At 49.7% G+C, this 15,026-nt stretch overlaps 6 protein-coding genes across 6 annotated transcripts; 1 reads left to right on the forward strand and 5 right to left on the reverse strand.

Annotated features, from left to right (window-relative positions):
- Positions 1–286: 286 nt before the first annotated feature.
- Positions 287–1,159, reverse strand: N7443_001002 (uncharacterized protein; the record flags this gene model as incomplete). The annotated part of the gene is made up of 1 exon (XM_056881058.1): positions 287–1,159. The coding sequence occupies one exon, from the start codon at positions 1,157–1,159 to the stop codon at positions 287–289; it is 873 nt and encodes a 290-aa protein (XP_056746296.1).
- Positions 1,160–2,901: 1,742 nt separating this feature from the next.
- Positions 2,902–5,016, forward strand: N7443_001003 (alkaline phosphatase; the record flags this gene model as incomplete). Its single annotated transcript, XM_056881059.1, has 3 exons — positions 2,902–3,014; positions 3,070–3,216; positions 3,273–5,016. The coding sequence occupies 3 exons, from the start codon at positions 2,902–2,904 to the stop codon at positions 5,014–5,016; spliced, it is 2,004 nt and encodes a 667-aa protein (XP_056746297.1).
- A 402-nt stretch (positions 5,017–5,418) lies between these two features.
- N7443_001004 (MFS transporter) lies at positions 5,419–7,181 on the reverse strand (the record flags this gene model as incomplete). The annotated part of the gene is made up of 5 exons (XM_056881060.1): positions 5,419–5,756; positions 5,816–6,070; positions 6,122–6,239; positions 6,295–6,696; positions 6,747–7,181. 5 exons carry the CDS (start codon positions 7,179–7,181, stop codon positions 5,419–5,421), a joined length of 1,548 nt encoding a protein of 515 aa, XP_056746298.1.
- A 373-nt stretch (positions 7,182–7,554) lies between these two features.
- Positions 7,555–9,607, reverse strand: N7443_001005 (fungal specific transcription factor domain-containing protein; the record flags this gene model as incomplete). The annotated part of the gene is made up of 3 exons (XM_056881061.1): positions 7,555–9,240; positions 9,295–9,434; positions 9,580–9,607. 3 exons carry the CDS (start codon positions 9,605–9,607, stop codon positions 7,555–7,557), a joined length of 1,854 nt encoding a protein of 617 aa, XP_056746299.1.
- A 488-nt stretch (positions 9,608–10,095) lies between these two features.
- On the reverse strand, positions 10,096–10,995 carry N7443_001006 (carbohydrate esterase family 5 protein; the record flags this gene model as incomplete). The annotated part of the gene is made up of 2 exons (XM_056881062.1): positions 10,096–10,449; positions 10,510–10,995. The coding sequence occupies 2 exons, from the start codon at positions 10,993–10,995 to the stop codon at positions 10,096–10,098; spliced, it is 840 nt and encodes a 279-aa protein (XP_056746300.1).
- Positions 10,996–12,692: 1,697 nt separating this feature from the next.
- Positions 12,693–14,609, reverse strand: N7443_001007 (Alpha/Beta hydrolase protein; the record flags this gene model as incomplete). The annotated part of the gene is made up of 1 exon (XM_056881063.1): positions 12,693–14,609. The coding sequence occupies one exon, from the start codon at positions 14,607–14,609 to the stop codon at positions 12,693–12,695; it is 1,917 nt and encodes a 638-aa protein (XP_056746301.1).
- Between the last annotated feature and the right edge of the window lie 417 nt (positions 14,610–15,026).

A 15,026-nucleotide genomic window follows, 5' to 3' on the forward strand; every position in this document is an offset into this window, starting at 1 on the left:
TAAATATTACTGTATCATCCTTTACCCGCATACCTATTTGTACTTGTCTAACCATTGATAATTCCTCAAATCCCGACGATTGTTTTGTTTTAAGGGCCGATCCTCGTGCCAAAGCAAGACATCACTGTAGATAGCGAGAGTGAAAATAATTCATATGATTTCGGCAAAATTTCGGGATCGACTATACATGCATGGTAAAAGCGAATGAGCACAAACAAAAGGCGGTTTAGGGGCGTGAAGCAATATTCGATAGCCTTACGTTGTAATCCCAACAAAAGCAGATTAATCACTCTGTCAAGAACAAGGCCGCCTTTTCGTAGAGGTCATTTTTCGCTCTTTCCTGGACAGATCCTTTCTCATACGCTTTGTCAAATGCGTGTTCACAGCCGTCATACCGATGCATCTTGATATTTTTGGTCGTCGCATCTTTGATCCTATTTCCAAGTGCCTCTGCTTCGAGACAGAGGCGATCACAAGCCGCAGTAACGAGAAAAATCCTATCCGAGAACTTTTCAACTGGTATGAAGGCTGGTGAAGCAAGCACACTCTTCACATCTTCGGGATTTTGATAATAACATCGCACGAATGCGTCCAACAGCTCGACGGGAGCACCATCTCTCGATGTATCGGGGGCAATCTTGTCTGCGGAACTTTGGACCATGTCTGTTGGAGGATAGGCCGCGAGCACATTTTTGAATGTTCCTTGTGTAAAGATCATCGAGCTGAGAACCAGAGACAAGATTCCTCCAGCACTGAAGCCAGAAATTGATAGCTGGGAAGTATCGAACTTTTCGGGGTGCGAAAGAACCCAACGAACCGCATCTTCGGCGTCGTGGATTGCAGCAGGAAATTTGTTTTCCGGTGCGAGTCGATAGGCGCAGTCCAGAACCACTAATCCCGTTTTCTCGACAATAGTTCTGCAAAACTCATCGTCACTCCCATGCAGAGGGTTCACGAATCCACTGCCATGGAAGTTGATGAGGGCTGGGGCTGGAGCATCCTTGCTGAGCGTGTTATAAGCATGAATTCGAATGAACCGCCCTTCTTCCCGCGAGGGGATTTGGAGCACCTCGTCTGGATGAGCAGTAACGCTGAAGTTTTTCAGGGCATACGCGCGAACCGGGTTTGCGATCTTAAGGAGGTCGTCCAACGAATCCATTGCGTCGTAGTAGATAGTCGGATTTAGAGAGGGAGGAAAAAGGAGATAGATCGATGAGAAGGATGGAAGAAAATCGATTCATACTTAAGGCGTATTTATGGGTCTATTTAAATTATTCTTTTCGGACACTTTTCACCGCCGAATTGATAATATCACAGCCTTGTTCACCCTGCGCGTATTTGAGTATCGAGAACAGTGTTAAGTGGGTCTTTTGGCCAATCGGGGAGATTTTGTCCCGTATTTGGAATGCCCTAACACAATTAATAATTAATGATCTATCTCTGCGCGGCGATGATGCGCGGCGATGAAACATGGAGGCTAAATACAAACTAGAATCTTTGGCAGGTCCAAGAACTTTTGATTATCCCGTACAGGCGTTGAATCAAGGAAATGATGTCACTTTGGAATTGGGAGCGACCGTTGGAACCCAGGGGTGTTGGAAGAGTAATCCGGGGAAAGCGGCCAAGCCTGGGTCACTGCCAAATGGCCCCCAAAAAGTCAACCACAAGAACCCAACCTCGGGCCATACGCCTCCAACGCTCTGCTCTGCATCGTAAAATGCACCATTCATCTCTACCAACTACATGAAGCTCTTTCTATTGCAGTAACTGTAATTTTCATTAATTCAAGGCTATAGAAGTGTGGTGTCAAATACCTAGCCGTGAGTGCCCTGGGCTCAGGTTCTGGAACGGGTAATCTTCGCTGTGATTGGTATGACGATATTGAAACGCTGTGCGAGGCAGAGACGAGCGAAGAATATGAGGTTCAAGGGGTCGACCTCCCCAGGAGGTGGCGAGGTAGATGAGATCCTTCCCAAGTCTCACTGTACAAGTCACATATCCAAAGAGACAATTATTGAAAGTAAAATAAAGATTTGTGTAAGCCACCTCTACCGCAAACAGCATTGTCCGGTTCCTTCGCAGTGAGCAGACACCATTCACACTTTAACAATTTCCAATTCTCTTTCCCGAATTTTAAAGCTCTTGCAACTGGCCGTGGCGGCAAGGACTTTGCGTCTTCCGGAAATCCGTGAGAGATTGACCACCTCAAGAAAACGCCCTCGGCTTCAATCGGACGCATTGACTAGATTAGATTTACGGCATCGTTTTGTTTCTCAGCACGTCTCTTGCCTCTGGTCAATTGATCTTCTTCGATGTTACTCAATAATGTGCTCGCTCCGTGGCAAGCAAGAAAGGGACTCCATACAAGACTATATGATGAAAAGAGCGGATCAAGATAGTTGGCTTCTACTCGAAATGTTCTTCCTCTCTGATCTTACACTTGCAAGAGCAGTATTCCCCCTAACACTGTGTATTCCGGTGCGCAACGCACGTGTGACGGCAAGCCAAGACTACCAAGACTTGGACCTTGGCAAAGACGTCTCAAGTGCGGCAGGTTTCAACGATCTCACCACGTGTAGGCGATGTTTTGTTCCGATTTGTTGCGGAGAGGTAGTTGGCCAAGTCGCCTGTACATATTGAAATGCCAAGTGCCATGGCAAGTTTCCTTGGTGGCTGATGAGTTCCGATGGTCAAGATACCTAGCAAATGTATTTCTCACTTGCAGAGAGGAACTGTGGGAGACTAGCTAACGTGATAGTCGCCCTAGAGATCAAAGGAAAAGCAAGAGGTCTTTCTCAATTTGTTTAAATAGCTGCCCCCTCTTGCTTCCTTTTTTCTTTCTTTTCCTCCCACACTTCCTCATCCTTCATCACCCCCGTCCCACTTGAGCCAGGAATCACAATGCGTGCTCTCTTCGTCTCTGTACTCGCGTGCCTCATGGCATGCGCTACTGCTCAGACCTTCCAACGACTGGGAGGCTGCCCTGACCTGGGCTGCATCTTCCCACCTGATCAGTAAGTAACATGTTGTATTGTTGCTGAGCGAACTGACTCAGTCTTCTCCTTGCAGGGTTGACTTCCTTGCTGGCCAATTCTTCGATATTCGTCTCGAAGTCCATTCGCCTATCAACGGGTCTGAGGCGCGTGTTGGCGAGCCAGATCCCAATTTCAGTTTCACCATCTCCAAAAAGGGTGGCAATGCCGTCTCTGCTACCGAGTACTTCAAAGTCAATGAGCCCAAGCTGGAGCGCTGGAACTTCACTTGGTTTGAAGGCAAGACATCTCTGCCCTTGTGCTTACTCTTTTGAGAAGACCTGAACTGACTCGGACAGACCTTTTCGCTCAGGATGCCGAAAAGCCCTCTCTCGTCAATGTCACTGCCAAGGCCTACAGACGGGTTGCTCTCTACGAACCTGGTGACTACGAGGCTACCTTGACCTACTATGGAACTCAGAAGACTGTTGCCAACTGGCACGTTCGTGATCTGCCCACCAAGCGGCGTGCCAAGAATGTTATCCTCTTTATCGGAGATGGCATGACTACCAACATGATCACTGCTGCCCGTTTGATGGCTCACCGTAGCATTAATGGCAAGTACATGACCAAGATGGCACTGGACAAGTTTCCCGTGTTGGGCCACCAGATGACCCACTCCATGGATTCATTCATCACCGACTCGGCCAACTCTGCAACAGCCTTATACACCGGTCACAAGAGTACCGTCAATGCCCTCAATGTCTACGTTGACTCCTCCAAGGATCCCTTCGACGACCCCAAGTTTGAGATCATTACTGAGATTTTCCGACGCCATTTCCCTCACAGTGGCGTTGGTATTGTGACCACAGCTTTCCTGGCTGATGCCACCCCTGCTGCACTGACGGCTCATACTAGCAAGCGAAGCGAGCTGGACCATGTCATTAGCGCCTACTATGATGGTGGAGTCAACAATCTCAACTGGACTAACTGGGATGGCCCTGATGTAGTCCTCGGTACTGGTGCGGAGAATTTCCTCCAGACTAAGGACGCCCCTCGCGACTACTACAAGCTCTTTTCTGAGAAGGGGTACAATGTGGCCTGGAACAACACTGCCATGCAGAACGCCCCCAGTGACGAGAAGCTCCTTGGTGTCTTTCAAACTAGCAACCTCGCTCTTTGGCTCGACCGCAACATTTACAAGGAGAACCTCAACAACCAGAGCAACTACCCTGACGGCTCTGATCGTGATGCCACCGATTTGCCGGGTCTCAAAGAGATGACTCTGAAGGCAATTGACGTGCTGCAGGAGCGACACGATGACGAGGGCTGGTTCCTCATGTCCGAGGCTGCCAGTATTGACAAGCAAATGCACACCCTGGATTACGATCGTGCGCTAGGTGAGCTTCTTGAGCTCGACGACACTGTTCGCGCAACCATTGAGAAGCTCCAGTCTCTCGGTCAGCTCGAGGATACTCTCATCCTTGTCACGGCCGATCACGGCCACGGCTTCGACGTCACCGGCTCCGTTGACACCAAGTACATGAACGCCCATCACGATGATCGTGATAAGCGCAGGTCCATCGGCAATTACAGGGAATCTGGTCTTTCACAATACACCGTCGATGGGCCCGACGCTTTGCAGTACTCAGACGGTGTGCACTTCCCTGCTCGCTGGGACCCCCGCTACACTCTGCACTCCGGTGTCGTTGCTTTCCCCGACCATCGAGAGAACTACCAGGTTCACAGCGAAGGCCCGCGCCTTCCTGCTGACGAGGTAAAGGGCAAGAAGGACGACTTCTACGTCAGCTACAAGGACGCTGTCACCGGCTTCCTGATTAACGGCACTTTGCCCGTTGATGCTGACCAAGGAGTTCACTCGTTGACCGATGTGCCGGTCTTCGCGCAAGGTCCCTGCCAGGAGCTGTTTGGTGGTGTCTACAACTCTATTGACATCTTCTTCCATATAGCTGAATGTCTGGGCTTGTCCGAAACCCAGGGTGGGGCCGCAGAAAGCTGTGCTGCTCAGGGAGTGAAAGCCTAGCGCCCACACAAGACTGTGTCCATGAAATTCTTCAGATGATAGTTACAGAGGGATCTCAAAAGCGTTATCTGGTCTAATCTACGTGACCTAGGGCGTTAATTTAGTTCTGGATTCATTAATTCATCTTTGATCTCGATATCCTTGAGTCACATTCGCTTTGTCTCTACAGAGCCCGTGTGCCGGAAAAAGAATATATACATTTATCCCGGTCTGAGCGAGAGTTTGAAGGCGCGGGAGATTCAAAGCCTTTTCATGTATAGTCCAATTTCTTTCTTTTCTCCTCTATATTTACAGTGTTGTTTGATTCCTGAATTGAACAATGCATACATGGATAAGAGCTGAATTTTTTTGGCTCGGTTAGACGATAGTCAACCCAAAGTGAGGTTCAATCAAGCCCCAAGTCTATACCGAATGCTTGCTCCACTCTCCCCGCGCACGAATATTCTTTCCCCAAAAGAAGAAAAAGAAGGGAACAGGGATCAAGATAGCCGCAACGCAGGCAAATATAGTAGTCCCCCAGTCGACTCCAATATTGTTATACATGGGAATAACAAACAATGGAAATGCGCCCGCCATCATCGATCGCAAGAAAGTATTGGCAGCAATGGCACTGGCACTGTAGCGGGTAAATGTGTCAACCAAGTAATTCAGAGCCGATTGGAAGATGGTTGTGAACCCGAGTCCGATCAATCCGACACCTATGATAGAAGGCCAATAGTTAATGTGTGGCGAAGATGTCCCTATAAAGATGAATTAGCAAAGACTCCGCTTCGTGCCATGAATGGGCTGGTTCACTTACAAGCGAATATAAAAAGCCCTGCTGTGAAAACGATGCCACCAACCATCATCGGAGGTAGACGAGCTTCGGGAACGGGTCGGTAATTGTTGGCTTGAAATTTTTTGAAGTAATACTTGTTGTTGTAGATGTTGATTGCTGCGGCAAAGAAAATTCCAGTTAGAAGCGCGAGGAATGGAAGGCTTGCAACCACCGGGGTCCAGCCGCGGATCTCTTGGTACTCGATTACAACACTTTCAAGGTATGCATAGAGAATACCTGTTGAAATCTTATTAGTGTAATCAGGCTAAGGTTCTTGATGCGACGTACCATAGACAAACGCGGCGTAGGCGCTCATCAACAGACATATAGGCGATCCGAGCATTTGAAGGGGACGGACTAGGTATTTTTGCATCAACTCTTTCAGGGAAATGTCCCATTCCTCTTGCTGTGAATTGTCAGATCCGAAATATTGAAAAGTGAGGTCGTAAAGGTGATCTTACTTTGGAATGCAGTGCCCAGTTCTTGCCTTCGAGCCGCAATCGGCGGGCCTTGTAGGACAGAAGGACCGGTGCGTAGGTTTCATCCAATATGAGGGCATTTAGAAAGACCTGAACCATCATGATAATAGCCGTCAGGTACTCCGTCCATCTCCACCCGAGATAGCTATGTGTCAATGCGCTCCCAATTATTGGTCCGAGTGTTGGACCAGCAACTAGCGTGACTGCATACCCAACGACGGCAATACCGCGCTGCTCTGGTGGCCAAATGTCTGCCATAACACCCCCTACATTGGTTACCGGCGCGCTGCCGAATAAGCCGGTGAAAAATCGTGTGATCAGAATAGTTTGGATATCTTTGGCTGTCGCGGTACCAAACGAGAAGGCTGCGGCGATAAAATACGGCTATCTTCGTGTCAGCAAAACAGGCATTTACTTGGCGATACTAAGCTTACCACGACGATAACCCATTTTCTGCCATAGACTTCGCCCAGAGGTGCCCATATGATGGACCCCAGACCAAATCCAAACACGACCAAACTGATGCCTGCAGCCGTCGTTTCCGTAGTGACATCGAATTCCTTTGCGACCTTTTGAAGCGCCGATGAGAATACGGCAGAGGCAAAAGTAATCCAGCAAGATGTAAGACCATACATGAAGGTCGTGAGGATTTTCTTTCTGAATGACCAGTTCATGGGATGGTACGGATCATCTTTACCCGCAAATTCGACCAGCACGGTCGCGGGGGTTGCATCATAAAGGAGAGGATGAGAGGGGTGTTTATTTCCGTGTGAAGATAGCTCGCTTTTCTCTGGATCGGTTTGAAAAGCCTGCTGGCTTGATGGCTGCTGGCTCGATGGCTGCTGGCTCGATTGCTGCTCTGACATCATGCAAGTTCCGTACAAGGTAAGATATCATGGGAGTCCGTGTAGCCCCATAGCTTCAGTGAACGGGGTGCTCCAAGGATTATAACGCGTCCGGCGCGCCCGTAACACTCAAAGAAAACAACCGCCCTGCCTTATGCGAGTCCGGCCCCGGTGTCAAGGATGGCCGATCGAGCAGTGTTCACTACGTTAAGAGGCTTCCCGTTGGCTTCGCATAAGCTTATGCGTTTCCCCGACCCGCGATCGGAGTCCGAAGGCCCGAGTTTTGCTCGCCTCCTGCAGAATGCAGATCTGAGATGACTTTCTTTTTGTCGCTGCTTTATTAATGAGAGAGAGTGGTTCTCCCGTTCCGATCGGCTGAGTTCATTATGCTATCTAACTATTGCAGACCATATGCATCGGTCCCAAAATCCAGCTCTTCAGTACCACCGGCCCAATTCATCATGGTAAAATCAGAATCTGCAGGAGCTGTATAGCCCAGAGTGGAATCCAACGATCCCAGCTCAGGGGACAACCCAATAATCGAATCCAATGTCTCCACAGACAATATACTATTCTTGTCGTTAGATCCCAAATCTGCACTGTCTGCCAATCCGAGACTCGAAACACCAGTCGACATAGAGGTCCCTCCAGCAACCCGCCACCACATCCTAGAGCTCGGATCTTGCATCCTCTGCCTCTCACGCACGTATTCTGCCTTGGCCATCAGACGCTTAATAGGACGCCACAAATTACCCTTGTGCTCCTTTAATTTCCACCGATCACATATAGTCTGCACATACTCCCAAGCACGATCAATCTCAGTGGATGGCGGACTTGAGCAAATCTCCGAAAGCACAATGGCAACAGCATGCCACTGGATGTGAGTCTTGGAATGCCACACCCATTTAGCGTTTTCTGGGCTGGTGAGTAGGATGTGCGATTGTTCGAGGACTCGAACTGAGGTTTGGAAGAACTGATCGCGAACTGCGGTGGGTAACCTTGTGCCGTCGTTCTTCTGGATAAGTGGGTAGTACACGAAGAGCCAGGAGCGGGCTACTATTAGTCGTGTCACGGTAACACAGAGCCGAAAGAGTGGGTTTGTTATATCGCAGTGTTTGAGATAGCGTGTTTCTAGGTGCTCTTCCAGGTCTTTGACTACCTTAATGCGATCGGGGAGAGATAATTCATGGGCAGTCCGACCCGCAAATGGTATTTTCGGTGATAGATAGGTAGTCTTCCGTAAAGCGCGTAGCACTTCGCATCGTATGAGGCAAAACGTCATTTCAGTAGCTCCTTCATGCTCAGCAGGCGGCTCGTTCATATTTACCGTAAGGTCACTATCGTTGATGTTGAGAGGTGGTTTCGTGTCAAACATAGAATATTGCACGATAGGCTCACAACCGTGATACTCGGATGATCGGATATCCAGCAAGCAGATGTGCCACCACAGCCGGCGTCGGAGCTCGATCTCGAGCGGTCGTAGACCAAAATTTGATCCATCTCGGTGAAGACCCATAGCCCGGGCAATATGGTAGATGAGGGCAGTGAGTGACCAAGCCGAGCGCGAAGCGTCTTCGTTTCTCAGGGCTGATAAGAACAAAACTACAGCCTGCAGTAAAACTAGACTCTGGGTGTTGAGAAGATCGGCACGTGCCATAGCTTGCTGTGTAGCAAATTGAAAGTGCTTGACCGCATTTGAGCGAGAGAGACCCAATACTTTTTCGCATTGTGAGGATTCCATGCTGATTACAGTTGAGTAGTAAATTGCGAACAGTAGGGCTTCGGTGTTGCGGTCGATCATCTCGGGTGATGCCATAGCATCCCAGTATGCTTCCATTAGAGTTGGCATGTGGAATATATGCACGAATGGCACCACACTCTCCTTGAAAATCTCCAAAAGGGCCACCGAATTCGACATCGTGGGGTGATATGGGCCCAGCGATGGTGCTAAAGTCTGAAACCCCATGATGCTGGCATTAGGGCTGTAATATGGTCCAGAGTTGTCCGTAAAAGCACTTTCGTTGTCATTTTCTTCCTCGGCCTCTGAGCTTGATTCATGGAGCAAATCGCGCAGTCCTTCAATCTATAAAAACTACTTAGCTCAAGACACTTTTCAAAGATATTGAGTACAACTTACTTCGTCACTCAGACTTGCCCACATAATATTGCTCACATAGCAGCTGCGTGTGTCGTCAATGACCAGGCGACCAAGCTGCTGCTCTGTCGAGCCACATTCATTTTCAGACTCAATGTCGTCAGTTCCCTCGGGCTTTGGGCCTTCTGGTGGTTGGTTCTTGTCCCCCCCACCATCAGACTGTCTCAAAATAGTTTCAAGACGCGATAATCTATCGAGCACTTGCGCATCGACAGACCGTCGTGGCTTTTTTGGAGCCCGGCCTGGTCCAGGTGGGTAGTTACATACATTTCCGGCACGAATACAAGTAGCACATGGTTTTTGACGATCGCATTTTACTTTTCGAGATCGACAAAAAGTACAGCTCCGGCTGTGTGATTGCCGTCCAGATGATAGTCCGAAAGCCGACTTGTTCGATGTGCTTCCTCCAAAGAAGGTAGCGGGTACAGTAGGCTGTCCTGATCTTGCCGTGGAAGCCATTGTAAAGCAGAAACCCTCGGAGAATCGACAGTGGAGGAGAAAAGATTGATCTTGGTGACGCAAGTGGGGCGGAGTTCGGGCGCGGATAAGCTTATGCGGGGCCGATAGTACTACTCTTAAGTGCTAGGAACACGAGATCATCAGGTAATATATTCCAAGTCCCCAGAACAAGAAATCGTCTAAATTTACTAAATCCAAGTCACTGACGCATGCTCCTCAGGCGAACTTGCCATCTTCAACTCATCGCACCGCTTGAAATATAGCCCTAATTTCACATGGTTGAGGACTTTACGCGTCAACCCACTGCCAGCTCGCGGGGCTTCTTTAGGAAAGACCAGCAGCCTTGACCAGGAAGGTAGCAGCTGCGGAGGCATCACTGCCGTAGCTCAGATGGGCCATGACGTTAAACCCGTTTTCGCAGACGGGATCACCAGTAGCACAGAACTCCTTAACATTGGCGGCGGCGATGTTGCTAACAGCCTGGGCTTTGAAGGGGTCACCGAAGAGAACGGCACCAGCAACATCGCCCGAGCTGAGCCTGCTCATGGCGTTGTGGAGCACCATGGAACCCTGGGAGTATCCGCTCAAGACGACCTTAGTGTTGGGGCACTTCGCAAGGACGGTCGTGACAAGCTTGGCCATGACGGGACCACCATTGGCACCCATCTCAGCGTTGCTCTGAATGAATGAGTTAGTACGATGTTTATACCTCCAATGGAAAAATTTATGGGATCATACCTCAGCAGTAGCATCGTAAGTGACACCCTGCACCACAACCTTGTCGTCAAGCAGAGAGTTCAGCTGGGTTGCGACCTCAGGGCCAACAACCGAACCCATATTGCCCAGCTCATCACTGCCACGGGCAAAGATGAAGGTCAACTCCTGGCAAGCGTCGCCATCGGTAATACCGTTCGCGGTGATCGAGCTTGAGTAAGCGCGCGACTTTAAAACACTGCCGAGGCCGGAGCTACCACTGAAGGCCGACTCCAGGGCATCAAGGCCGCTAGATGTAGAGCTCCCAGTCGATCCTGACCCAAAGCTGGGGATAAGGGAGCTCAGAGCACCGAGACCGCCAGAGGTAGAGCTTCCCGATCCAAGGCTAGAGAAGGCAGACTCCAGCGCACCGAGTCCACTGCTAGAACCACCGAGCTGACGGTTCTCAATGGTACGGGTGGGTGCCGCCAGGGCACCAGCGGCCAGGCAAAGAATGGTGGTCGTCTTCATAGTGAATGAAAGATTGAACGAGAGAATTCAAAGGGGTAAGAGACCAGCTCTAGGGTTCGTAGCAAAAGCGACTGTGAAAGAATGAACGGATGATCGAGGATGTAGGACAATCCAAGTGAGATTCACACGGGTTTTATACTTACTGAGCGTCTTGCCTCAACCTTGGAACTTGCCCAGGTGATCACCTTGCCAGATGCCGAGGGAAAGAGTTTTCCCAGTCTGGTCTCTATACTCAACCATCGACCAATTGGCCATTGTTCCAGGGCTGATGAAACAGGGTCCACTGTTTCACCGTGCAACAAAGTTCACTGGTGTTTGGGATTTTCGAACATCGGTGCATTAACCGTGGTTGACGTAGAACGGCTTCAAGCCTATTTCTACTTCTAGCTAGACGGAATAATATCCTTCGAACGGTCTTTAATAGCTACACGCTGTTGGCATTGTTTGAAATGATAATGTTCCCAACATTGACTTCCACCGCAATCCCAGAAAATTGCGTTAGTAATTAATCTCCAAGTTTACAGATCACAACTTCTCAAAAACGAGCCCTCAGCAGAGCGAGCGGAGGTATAAGAACGTTTCAATTAGAAGCATAATGGGACAAGTCGACTCAAAAATGAGTCGTTCTTCGGATCGCCCGAACGGGTAAGTTGACCGTTCCCGTGGCCCCTCAAGGTCCCAGTTTGCAGCAGAGTGATCAATCGGGTAAACACCGGACCTCGGCATTTTTCAGCCTCGCCTGGGCACTCTGGTCAATTCAGGGTAGCATTGAAAATACCAAATAATGGATCAATCCGGTGGCATCTGATTAACAGCTCACGGGTAGCCCAAAGAATGGCAATGTGCGGACAACGTATACCAACACAATCTAAGCCACCACAAATCACGCGGAATAACGGAGTGCAAATATTTTTTCGGCATTTACAGCCCTATACCTCGGCCCAGGCAGTCGAGATTCAAGAATTAAAGATCTACACGCCCCAGCAATATCCATAAAACCTATGGCCACAACTCAATCGTCCCGTCTTTTGGTGGTCTATTTGAAGCTCGTCAAACAATCTGAGAAATCTGGAAGAGTCTCTTGACCGATTCTCGGTCGATCTTTCAATCTATCATTCTAGTTTTCTTATAGGTAAGGGTAAATCTATTTTTCAGCAGATCCATCAGAAATCTTAAAATTGATCCTTTTACATCCGCGGCGATGACTTACTCCATGGGGAGTTCGTCCGATCATACCGATGACAAAGCCTGGACTGGTCACTGATGTCGGTGCTAGAAGGTAATATTCTTTCGAACACACTTCTCCCTAACATGATTGCTTTTCCCAATCTGCCGCAAATCGCACAGGGCAAGATGGTAGCGTCAACGTCGCGGCTCGGGCCGGGCGTAATGGGATCAATGCGCAGCACGGACACGTTTTACCAGTCCAACAAGCGCAAGACACGAATTGATACGAGCTGTTTACGAGCATTTCTTTCAGAGTAATGTGAACATCTCAATTAATACAAGTTGAATGGGAGTCTGACAGATCATAATATGTAGTGTCGGTCATTAGGACATGGACATGGATAGATACATGCATGGAGGGGAATCAGGGGAATCAAAACACCAAACTCGCAAAAAAAAGAAAATGCAGACAACAGATGTGCGAATATACAAATATTGCCATTACCAGCAGTGAAATTACTTCATCATCCTTATACCACAAGAGGTTCCAGGGGCGGCGGGAATGGATGGCTCTCGTCAAAATGGTCCAGCTCGCTTCCATCGCTGCTGTACCCAATATTATCGCGGTTGTCATCGATTATACGCCCATACTCGAGGAGGAGGAGATGTAGGTAGATGTCCAGGTCCTCGTCACGCAACGCAGCCTGTGCCCATTCGCGGCTCTGGGCTGCGATTACCTCGGCCTCAAAATCATGGCGAGGGACGTAAGGCCCATGGGTTGGGAATGCGTCTTCCGATGCAGAGGGGTGGACTCCGATGAAATAGGTCATCAGGGCGTATAGATCGGTGAACCGGTTGTCCATGGGGACGAAGTGGCGCCAGGCGAAGAGTCTGGAGTCGTGCCATTCGCGGAAGATGGTGGCCTTTAGTCCCAATGACTTGCTCTGGTGGAAGGCGCGCCAGCGGCCAGAGAAACTGTGGCCATCAATATCGGCCAGGTACTTCGCCTTGAACTGTTCGGGGAATTGTTTGGGCTCCTTATAGGTCCATACACCGTCGTAAAAGGAACAGTTGGGGATACAGCCCCAGGCCTCCGTGAAGCCGACATCGAAATACGAAGAGGCAAACTCGGAGGGGTTATAGTCGGAGATAAGCTCATACGGCTCTTTGTTGTTTTTGGAAAGAATGGAGACACTCTTCGACTCCATTTCGGTGGCGTTGGTGGCCTTCACAAAGCGCTGGCGATGCAAGCGGTCCCAGTTGTCTTCGACTTGGATTCCACCCGAGGTCACGCCACGCCAAAGCATCGAGTCGGTCTTGTCTTCCCATTCCCAGTCGTGCTTCGAGTTGTATACATAGCGCTCGTCCTTCAGGAAATACATGTTTGCAGGGAACAATATGTCGTTGTTCACGCTGACCTTGCATTCGCTGAACACTGGGATCAGCTTTCTCGTGATGGTGTTACTGGAAGCCGAGAAGAGGAAGCCATGCTGGTCGCCGAGGACAGGCCCCACGTTGCAGAGATCTGAGGAACCGGTAAAATTGGAGACAAAACCACCAAAGGATGTTTTATACAATTTGTCTGCCTCTTCAACGGTCATGTTGGCATTTGCCGGAGACTCGGGCGGACAGGCCTCCTTGGAGGAGTCGGTATATGGCTTTCCAGCAACGGAGAACCATCCCGGATCCATATCGTCGTAGACACTGCTACTCTCGTTGTTCCAGTAGGAATCCATATCTTTGGTAAACTTGTCCGCAGCATCCAAGGGCATTCCTCTCGTACTTTCTTCAATCTTCAAATAATTTTGGATATCTTCATACGTAACCATGACACGGGGCTGGTCCATAGTGTTCATCGCGATATCCATATCGGGCAAATACTTTGCGATCCGTCCAATCGAGCGCGCAAGTGTTTCCACACGCCAGCCTTCAGTATGCGATACAATCTCGTGGTCCCGAAGGCGCACTCCGGCGATTCCATCGCTCAATTGCAGCTTTGCGGCCATCTTTCGAATTTCCTGCGGAGGAACAGCCCAGAAAGGACGTAGATCTCCTGTGATTTGCTGGAAGTCGTCGACATTGTAGACGTCCTTGGTGCGCGCAAACTCGTACCATTCCTTGAAGCCGGGCGGGGGATGGCGTCCGTACGTTTTGCGGTATTTGGCCACGGTTTCGCGGAAACTAGTCGAGCGACTTTCATCGTACTGGCGCCATTGCTGGTCGGCCTCTTTCATCAAACCCGCGATAGGATGTTGATCTTGTGCATAGGTGCCCTCAATTTGTTTGTGTTCCGGGCGCAACAGGTTGAGACCGGGGAGGTCAATGACGGTATGATCGATCCCGCGAGTCAAGAAAATCAAGTTCACGAAGCAAACGCCAGCCGCGGCGAAAGCGAGGCACAAGTAGATAGTCCTGCGCCTGCCGGCGAAGCTGTGCGCGCCAAGCATTCTGGACGACTGGAAAATTCCCCAACTACACCGGCCTCGTGCTCCGAGTGCTGTAACGGGATGGACGTAGACCTAGAATGCAAGGGGAGGTGGGGGGGGGAAGGTCCGAGGGTGGGAAACCGCTATGAAATGCACATATTAGAAATATGAAGAAGAGGAGTCGAAGATGGAAGTCGGAGAGACGAAGAGAATATGAGAACTTGGGGGGTGGCCCAACCCCTAAAGAGAGATTTGACGCTTGGTAGCGGGTGGCCGCCACTCAAGGAACTAAGTCTACTAACTGCACGAGGCCCTCTCCCCGGCCTTCGGGTCTTTTTATTTTTTTTAAGTTGCAAGGCATCTGCTATTTCTCAACCCTTCAGCTCGTCCTCGTGTTAGGGAGCAGCTGTCAAACACTGTCAGCTCGACTAACGATTT

The sequence above is a fragment of the Penicillium atrosanguineum genome (genome assembly GCF_028827265.1).
Source record: "Penicillium atrosanguineum strain IBT 20685 chromosome Unknown utg000001l_segment0_segment0, whole genome shotgun sequence".
Classification (NCBI taxonomy): domain Eukaryota; kingdom Fungi; phylum Ascomycota; class Eurotiomycetes; order Eurotiales; family Aspergillaceae; genus Penicillium; species Penicillium atrosanguineum.